At 41.3% G+C, this 10,000-nt stretch overlaps 1 protein-coding gene across 1 annotated transcript in view; it reads right to left on the minus strand.

The window, feature by feature from the left end:
- sf3a3 (splicing factor 3a, subunit 3) overlaps positions 1-10,000 on the minus strand; it is a 20,884-nt gene that overhangs the window by 3,468 nt on the left and 7,416 nt on the right. Inside the window, exons 4-13 of the mRNA XM_061664247.1 lie at positions 9,235-9,340; positions 9,083-9,155; positions 8,356-8,447; positions 8,189-8,271; positions 7,904-8,042; positions 7,743-7,811; positions 7,574-7,641; positions 4,965-5,072; positions 3,917-3,986; positions 3,646-3,810 (exon numbers count right to left, since the gene is read on the minus strand). Coding sequence (XP_061520231.1) covers positions 3,646-3,810; positions 3,917-3,986; positions 4,965-5,072; positions 7,574-7,641; positions 7,743-7,811; positions 7,904-8,042; positions 8,189-8,271; positions 8,356-8,447; positions 9,083-9,155; positions 9,235-9,340 — 973 coding nt within the window. The remainder of the gene's footprint in view (positions 1-3,645; positions 3,811-3,916; positions 3,987-4,964; positions 5,073-7,573; positions 7,642-7,742; positions 7,812-7,903; positions 8,043-8,188; positions 8,272-8,355; positions 8,448-9,082; positions 9,156-9,234; positions 9,341-10,000) is intronic.

The following is a 10,000-nucleotide window of genomic DNA, read 5'->3' on the forward strand; positions in this document are numbered from 1 at the left end:
ATGCTCCACTCACTTAACAAGCAGCACTCTGGCTGAATTCGTAAATATTTCAAAAAGAGGCTTCAAGATGTACATTGCCACTATCATTTGGAGTTTACTTGAACGCTAACTACTGTATAAAACAAAGAGAATGACATGTATTTGAAACAAGCACAGCCTCCATCAAGCATATGATGGAAAACACCACAGCCACACAGGAACATTACTCAAAAATAAAATACATTAGCGCCAGCCAGGGACTTATAATAATTTGAAGCTGTGGACAAGATCATGGAAGAGGTTACGGAGATACGTCTTTTGAGAAGACAAGCCATTGATATGGACGAGTTACTCGAAGCAGATTGATCGGCACCACGAATAACATTATTAAAGAATGAATGAATGTTATGTGAGGTGCAAATGTTCATGTGTTTGTACACAATACCGTACTATTGAGTGCAAGTTGTTTATTTAAATTAAAAGACAAAACAAAGGCTTTTGGAGAGCTGATGACAGATGCTTCCTGCAGAACAGGAACAGGGAGGGCGGGGATTGAGACAATTGTGAGAAGAAGGCACGAGAAAGACGACGCATTTAAAGGTAGAGGCACGCATATAAAACCTCAGTGTGTGTGTTTGCTTATTTTTACACTCTCATTCAACTATTTTTTTTAGTATTTTTAATTCGCCGATCCGATCGGCGAATTAAAAATCCGATTTTTTTTGTCTTTTTTTTTAAAACAAAAAAAAATTCTTTTGGGGGTCTGGAAGGGATTAATTGCATTTCCATTTATTTTAGAGAAATGTTTTTTTGAGATACACGTTTTGAGATAAGAGCATGGTCATGGAACAAATTAAACTCTTATATTGAGGCACCACTGTATTTTGTTGACCCAAAATTTTATTGCAACATATGGAATAAGGAATTCAATACAAGGCAGACTCACTTTCTTGCACTTCCTTAAGGGAAAAACAAAGTGCCTCTCTCTATATGGGAATATTTGCCCACAGTTTACTTTGATTGTTATTGGTAAATATGTTAGAGCAATCATTAAAGAGAACATTTTTCTCAAACATCCTGGTTTGTTTTAAAATTAAAAAAAAAAAAACGATAACCGATCACAAGATGGAGCAATGTGTTGCGTTGTTTGAACGTGACAGGTTCCTCCTCCTGTACATTCTTCAGCTGCCCGATCAAAGTTGTTTTGTTGCAGCATTTAGATGACGTTTCCCAAGACGTACTTCAGTTGTGCACAGACTGCAAATAACTTACGTGTTGTTTGTCTGAGACACCGCAATATAGTCCCACACCCGATGACGAAAGCAAACTAGCTTTTGGATTCATACGCGACGGCGAAGAGGAGTAAATCTCTTTTGCGGAGCCGACCGATTAAGTCATTGATCGGATCGGCGAATTATGACATGAAGGCCGATTGGTTGATCAGCATAAAATGCTAATTATCGGCCAATACAGATCAGATCGGTGTAAAGTCTGAGTTAAACTGTTTATTCTTGTGAATTAGACGAAGCTCAGACTACATTTTATTTTTTCAATACATTTTTTTTTTTTTTCAATCTATGAAGACAAATATAATTTCAAAGGGTTCACTTACACTGTATACAGGTGCACCACACGATTGGAGAGTTAATTGTATTTCACCATTGCAATCCCAAAAGTGAAACTCAAATTATACAAATGCATTGAACAAGAAAATACATTTCAGAAGGCCAATTCCAACATCATTACGACATTAAAATATTTTTGATTGTTTCTAATGTAACATTGTAATTTCTTGGAGATGGTAAAATGTGGGTTTTCGTTCGCTGTAAGCTGAAATAATCAAAATAAATAAAATCATAAAATAGTTTTCTATGTGTCGTGAATCTAGTATGAGTTTTTTAATTGAACTACAGAAAAACATGTCATTTTCTAATTCTAATTTATTGACATGCATATGTATAACCATTTTCCCATGGGCTCACCACCTGTGGGAGGGGCCATAGGGGTCGGGTGCAGTGTGAACTGGGCGGTGGCCGAAGGTAGGGACCTTGGCGATCCGATCCCCGGCTACAGAAGCTGGCTCTAGGGACGCGGAATGTCACCTCTCTGGCAACCCGGTGGAAGAGAGGGTAGCCTCCCTCCGCCTTCGGGTGGGGGGACGGGTCCTGACTGTTGTTTGTGCCTATGCACCAAACAGCAGTTCAGAGTACCCACCCTTTTTGGAGTCCTTGGAGGTGCTGGAGAGCGCTCCCGCTGGGGACTCCATCGTCCTGCTGGGGGACTTCAATGCTCACGTGGGCAATGACAGTGAGACCTGAAAGGGCGTGATTGGGAGGAAAGCCACTCCCCCCACCCCGATCAGAACCCGAGCGGTGTTCTGTTATTGGACTTCTGTGCTCATCACGGATTGTTCATAACGAACACCATGTTCAAGCATAAGGGCGTCCACACATGCACTTGGCACCAGGACACCCTAGGTCGCAGTTCGACGATTGACTTTGTGGTTGTGTCATCGGACTTTCGGCCACATGTCTTGGACACTCGGGTGAAGAGAGGGGCGGAGCAGTCAACTGATCACTACCTGGTGGTGAGTTGGCTCCGATGGTGGGGGAAGATGCCGGTCCGACGTGGCAGGCCAAAACATATTGTGAGGGTCTGCTGGGAACATCTGGCAGAATCCCCCGTCAGAAAGAGTTTCAATTACCACCTCCGACAGAACTTTGCTCATGTTCCGGGGGAGGCGGGGAACATAGAATCCGAATGGAATCCGCTGTGGCCGTAAGGCGGTCGGTGCCTTTCGTGGCGGCAATCCCCAAACCAGTTGTTGTACACCAACGGTGTTTGATACCGTCAAGCTGAAGAAGTAGTCCTATCGGGCCTTTTTGGCCTGGGGGACTCCTGAGGCAGCTGATGGGTACCTGCTGGCCAAGCGGAATGCAGCTTTGGTGGTCGCTGAAGCAAAACCTCTGGTATGTGAGGAGTTCGATGAGGCCATGGAGAAAGACTTCCGGATGGCTTCGAGGTAATTCTGGTCCACGATCCGGCGTCTTAGGAGGGGGGAGCAGTGCACCATCAACACTGTGTATAGTGGAGATGGGGCGCTGCTGACCTCGACTCGGGACGTTGTGAGTCAGTGGGGAGAATACTTCGAAGACCTCCTCAATTCCACCAATTGAGTTTGTTAGCCTCAGTATTGCATCTCTGCTTTTTGCAGATGATGTGGTTCTGTTGGTTTCATCAAGCCATGATCTCCAACTCTCACTGGAGCAGTTCGCTACCGCGTGTGAAGCGGCTGGGATGAGAATCAGCACCTCCAAATTTGAGACCATGGTCCTCAGTCGCAAAAGGGTGGTGTGTCCTCTCCAGGTCGGGGATGAGATCCTGCCCCAAGTGGAGGAGTTCAAATATCTTGGGGTCTTGTTCACGAGTGAGGGAAGAATGGAACGAGAGACCGACGGGCGGATTGGTATTGGATTTATCTTGGGAAATTTATGCAAGCGTTGAAATCCCTTTTTTGACAGGTGTTGGAAAGTTTGAGAAATTGTTATTCTAATAATATAATAATAATCACAATACTGTTCTAATGTAATTTCGTTTATCCCACTTATGTTTGTTCACAATTTCAATTTTCTCGTTCCTTTTGTATCGGAGAGTGACATTTTATACCTTGCCATCCCAGCCAAGCGGCAAATTCTTAGGGTTGTAGATTATCTCATTGTCTTCATCTTCGCTTTCACTCTCACTCAGCTGCTCCTCCTCCTCTTCCTCACGTTCCTCCCCAGTTCTGGCTTGCTTTCGCTGCACATTCTCATGCGTAAGCTGTCTCTGCTCCTATAAAGGCAAATAAACAAACTTGTTGACTATTATCATAGTTATCACAAAAATTGGGTAATTCAAACTCATTCTAAGAATTATTTGGCAACATTGTAATACTTACACCAACGATTTCAACATACTCGTAGAGTTGAGCTTCCAGAAAGGCAATTTCCTTGTTTCGCTCTGTGTCTCTGCAGGTATGGTGAATGAAAACACAATTATTGGCACTTTCATTATTTGACTGTGTGTGTATAAGTCAATGGGTCGTACGCTTGATGCCGTTAGAGAAAGTAAGGTTTATGCCACAAATAGTAAATGTTATTCATTTTTAGTTAATTTAATAATGTCTGACTGTACATATTAGGGATGTCACAATATCACACTACTGCGGTATTAAAAGTGCCTTAATATCATTGTAGTCTTGTGTCAGTATAAAATACTGTGCCTTAAAATGTAGTTTTGGGTCAGCTAAACATAGCCATGCCGCTTTGGCTGATAATGCACTCCATTTCCTCATTAAAGGACATACACGTACACACAAGGACATACACGCGATTGGACGTGTAACCCATGTGAGCATGTCAAAACAAATACACTGATTGGCTGCCTGGCCCACGTGACAGAAAAGCCGAGTTTGGATGCAGAAGAAATGCACACAAAATGCCGCTTCGCTGAATGGAACTGGGTTAAATAAGGGACATAGAGTATGCTAATTGCCCGTAAAAAATACAACAACAACAATATATGTATATACACAGGCAACTTGATGAAAATTGCTTTACAGATTGAGCAAAGACACTTTGATTGCACCTCGTGGCCCAGCGTCCCTTCTGGGACTCAGGCGTAGCCTATGCCTTGTCTAAGATTTGCTTTGCAATCGATTGGGCGAGAGGCCTCCTTTGCTTTGTCCCCGCCAAGCGCAGACTTAACCCCTGAAGGGCCCCGTTATTTTATTGAAATATTTTAATTTATTCTATGTTATTTGATGTTTGTTTTAATTTAATGTTAATTTATTGTTAAATGTATTAACTAGCATAATTATATATATAAAAAAAAAAAAACTATTCTATTAAAATCCAAATTAAACTCCTTTTTTCTGTCCTGTAAACATTGACGCGCAAAGGCCACCCCATCCTACCTCCCCCAATATGTAGTTCACAAACACATACTTCTTAGGACCTTTAGCTTTGGGATTTTTGGCAAACAGAGAAGGATCCAGCAATTCCAAAGATTTGCCTTTGGTGCTGAAGAGTCGCTGAGCTCTCTCTTCAAGAGTCCTGTACAACACACACAAACACACAAAATATACATACACTTGTTGATCAAAAGTTTGAAATACATAACCGCATAGTTATGTTGTAGCTATCGAGGAGGAGTACTGAATGTCGTAATCAAATTAATTTTTACCCAGGATTACAATACATACATGGTAAAAAAATAGACATTACGCTTTTTTTCTTGACTGTCTGACATGAAGTCAGACAAATTTCTCCTGTTTTAGGTCAATTAGAATTCCTAAAATTTATATTTGCTAAATGACACAATACTGAGAAAATGATTTTTTTTTTAGACAAACATGTATTACAGACAATACATAGAACTTTGGGTTACAAACGACCTGGTTTCCGAACAAATTGGGTGACACACAAAATTCTCGAAGAAAAACTCAAATTACCAACTATTTTCAATTTGCGAACCGTCTTGGCGTGGACTCACAGGTGGATCAGTTGTGCTGCTTCTCGAAATGCGTAATCATCATTTGCTCTGTGCGGCACTCATTGCAAGTTAGTTACTGTAAATATGTTTTTGGTCTTAATTAGCTGTCAGAATGGCTCCTCAGAAACAAAAAACCTCGAGCTATAACATGAGTAACCTCTTTGTATGGACATGCGAAGGGATCAGTGCTGTGCTAATCTTGTGCTTTTCAAGTTGCATAACATCATTGGCTCTATGCATTAATCAGTGTAAGTACAGTGGGAGGAAAAAGTAGGTGAACCGTTTGGAATTTGGTGACCAAAAAAAAAAAAAACACTGTTGGGGAGGTCTGGGGGGGCTCCCCTGGGCCCCTGCAGAGATTGTTTTTTAGTTTAACACAAATTAGGCAATCTGGAAGACTCAGAAGAGTACAATAAGGCAAAAACATTTTTTTAGTTCTTCACGCAAAAAAAAAAGTACACCACTTAAGTACATCTTGATGTACAAATTTAAGATTAAAATTACATTTGCCCAATTTCTTTGCTTTTTTAGTTTTGGCCTCCAATTTGAGCCAGACCCATCTCCACCTGCACATGATGCCTGCCACATGAATAACATCCTCCTCTTTAAGCACTCTTATTCTGGAAAAGAATTGACTAAAATCATTTTTTCACTTTTTACCAACTTCAACGGCTCATCCCAAATGCATCCTCCAGAAAAATATTAAGTACAATATTTTTTTTATGAATTTGAAGTTAGTTCATTCTGTTGTGACATAATCCCTAACATCACTCCATCGCTTAATACATTTGACATTAACATCCGTAAACTAATTAGATAATTGTAGCCCCGTTTCCTAATTAATACAAGATGTACTAGCGGATCAGCTCTTGTCGCCGATATTACAGTATGTGTGCTGCGCGGTTCCGCTGGGACCACAACCACAGCCACGAGCCGCAGCACCTCAACGCGAAAATACAAAAGACCAGTGCAACAAATACGACACTACCTGATGAGCAAAAATTGTGCTTAAACGTAAGAGTATCAACAGAGAATGTCCGCTCCAGAGGTAGATAAGAGTAGCCAAACGTACTCAAGTAAGTGTATTGTTACTTGACAATAATGTGACTCAAGTAAAAAGTAGTCCTCCAAAAAATACTTAAGAGTAAAAAGTACATAGTGACATAATTACTCAAGTACTGAGTAAATTGCACAAAAAAAACATTTACAACTTATTGCACGGTGTTTTCTCCAGTTACAAGTGAGCTGAAATATCCACGTTTGGGCAGAGAGTGCCAGACAAATACTACAATACATGTTTTTGTTCGTCAAAGAGTAGCGTGCCGTTGCCTTCATGGTATCGACGAGTTGCCTTCATGGTAACGACGACCTTCCCAAAATGGTGGCCATTGAGGCACGACGATCAGCCGGGCTGACTTATCTCGTGTTAATACCTATGCCCGGGAAGCCCAATAGAAGACGACGTGTGAGGTCATGCGACTTTCTTTTGTCGTTTGATTGGTGAAGTAGACTTAAACGTCACCAGCGCTTAAATTAGATTGGCGCAAACGGCGCCCAATGCGGAAGTCGCAGTCGTAGTCTCGCACACGAAATAGTTGATAAGCAAGAATTGATAAATAAAAGTAGCGGGCGACATTTAGATCATTGTCACGGAGTAAAAGTACCGTTAGCTGACAGCGTTCAAGGAGTATGAAACAGCGTATGACGACAGCGACCCCCCCCAGGAAACGATTCACGTAAATGGCATATTTTGAGTTCAAAACGGTGAATTTCGCCAAAAGGCGACTGATTTGCATGTATGACTCAATGGGTTTCTGTCAACAAATATCAAATCTTGGCCACGACCTCTATTAAGAGATTCTGAACATCAATATGCCTATTATTGGTGTTAAAAAAAACTTTTCCATTTATTTCAATTGAAAATATTACCTTTATTTGTGAACACACCCGGGTTACAAACGGGGTCACGGAACGATCTGTAACCTGAGTTTCCACTGTAGTAAACTAAAGTGCATCGGGTCCTTGCAGACATTAATGCGTTGTGTGTCAAAGGCAAGCTCACCCTCCACATTTAAGTCCCAATGCCAGAAGAGCCGACTTTAATCTGTCCAGACCTAAGGAAGCCAACTCCTGTGTGACACAAAAATAATTACATTTAGATAAAATTTAGATAAAATGTCACTTGCATTGAAATTACGTTTAAATGTATTTGTTTTTTTGGGTTTTTTTACCTCCCAAGATGAAAAGGCTGAAAGGTCCAGGTGAGCTCCAGCATGTGTTAATGCACTACTTGTCTCTTTCTATGATCAAAAAATGCAATTAAAATAACCATGACTGGTCAGATTCGACAAACAACCTAACCTAAGCTAACCCAATAACAAGGAGGACCTACAGGCCAGCCTGGAAATGCGCCGCTTTCCCACTTTTTCTCAAAATCTGACAGTACTTTATCATAGAGGTCATTCTGGTCAAGTAGAGGTTTGACCCGGTCCGTGTAGTTCTGCAGGTACTCGAGCAGCATCTCCAAATACCTGCATGGAGACGTCAAAACATGTTTCACATTTGCATGTCCAATTAAAAAAATTAGGTACTTCGCGACAGGTTCATTTCCGATATATATATTAAGCATTGAAAATAAGCTTCATTTTAAGGAGCAGAGTTTTAGTATGATACTTACTTTTTGTATTCTGCATTCTTTCTGTCTTTGGGAATGTCAAACAGCTGGTCAAATGATGACAGGTAAGTGATATACTCAGTTTTCTGTTGAGAGAGGTGGCTATACTAGTTAATAACAACCATGAGTTTGCTTAATAGTGCATCGTGAATTATGCTGAATGAAAGAACCTCAGCTGCCTTCAGGTTTATGTACTTCAGGTAGCAGTCATGGAGGTCGAGGTAGCGGCCATATCCTTCCTCATCCGTGAATTCCACGAGATCTGTAGCAATTTAATTTTGTTAAGGTGTACAAACAAACTCAACTAGAACAGCTTTTCCCAAACATTTTAAGTTGCAATTATGATGACCAAAATTATTCTATTTATTGGTATGCATTATAGTGACTGACATTACTCAAAGAAATGTTAACGCTTTAAAACATTACAAAACATTTCCTTTTACATCTGATAAGCTATCACCCCCTCAGTTACAAAAAAATATAAAATCAGCAACCCCTGTGCGCCACAGGAATTGTACTTACTATATTCATTATTATATCAAATAAAAAATAATAATTGCAACCGCTAGCTTTCATCGATGAGGTTGTCTTCCAGCCTCGAAACCCACTAGCCCTCAAAATGTGTCCGGACATTACACACACAGACAAAATTGTTGGTACCCCACTGTTAACTCAGATTTTTTTATTTATATTCATCAACTGGAATTCAATCGTCCAATTCGACCCACGTATATAAGTCGAGTACGATTTTCAACATGTAGTGCGTGGAGGAGAGTCTCGCCCAGCTTGTCTGTGAAATTCAGGTTTGTAAACCACTGGAATGACTAACAGAAGTTATATTACATTTCGGATGCACTTTTAAATAAATCCAATTACAACACAGTTGGCAAGACTTACTCTGAGCTTCGTCACTAGGGTTGTCTCTGGCTTTCATCAGCTCTTCAAACTCTGAAGCCATTGGAATGGAAATCTACAGAGATACAAACCATTGCAAATAGTGGAAAAAGGCCTTAAATTAAATTGATAGTCTATAATTGGTGATCACTCACTTCATTTGGGTGCTTTCTGTGAAACTCCTTTATCTGTTTAAGTCTGTTGTAGAACTCTGTAAATTCATTGGGCCCTGAGATCGCAGCAAGCTCATCCCTCCTCATTCTGTCAAAAATATGAGGTAGAGGGGCATGAACATTGAACTCAGCAATTTCAAATAATATGTAGTAATTTTACCGGAACATTACAACAAAAATGCTGCAGTGATTAGCAGCTTCCAGGCAGCAGTAACTACCCTTTATTTATATTCATTCATTCATTTTCCAAACCGCTTATTCTCACTCGGGTCGCGGTCGTGCTGGAGCCTATCGCAGCTGACTCTGGGAGAGAGGCTGGGTACACCCTGAACTGGTCGCCAGCCAATCGCAGGGGACATAAACAAACAACCACTCACATTCACATTAACACCTATGGGCAATTTAGTCTTCAATTGCCCTACCATGCATGTTTTGGGGATGTGGGAAGAAACCGGAGTACCTGGACAATACCCACGCAGGCACGGGGAGAACATGCAAACTCCACACAGGCGAGGCCGGATTTGAAGAACCGTGAGGCAGACATGCTAACCAATTGAACATCGTGCCGCCTCTTTATTTATATACAATATTATTTCAGGCACAGCCTGAAAGGGTAACGTGGGTCCCCCTTCCCATGGGCTCACCACCTGTGGGAGGAGCCATAGGGGTCGGCTACAGTGCGAGCTGGGCAGTGGCCGAAGGCGGGGACCTTGGCGATCCGATCCACGGCTCCAGAAGCTGGCTCTTG

This window comes from Phycodurus eques, chromosome 20 (assembly GCF_024500275.1).
Source record: "Phycodurus eques isolate BA_2022a chromosome 20, UOR_Pequ_1.1, whole genome shotgun sequence".
Taxonomy (NCBI): Eukaryota; Metazoa; Chordata; class Actinopteri; order Syngnathiformes; family Syngnathidae; genus Phycodurus; species Phycodurus eques.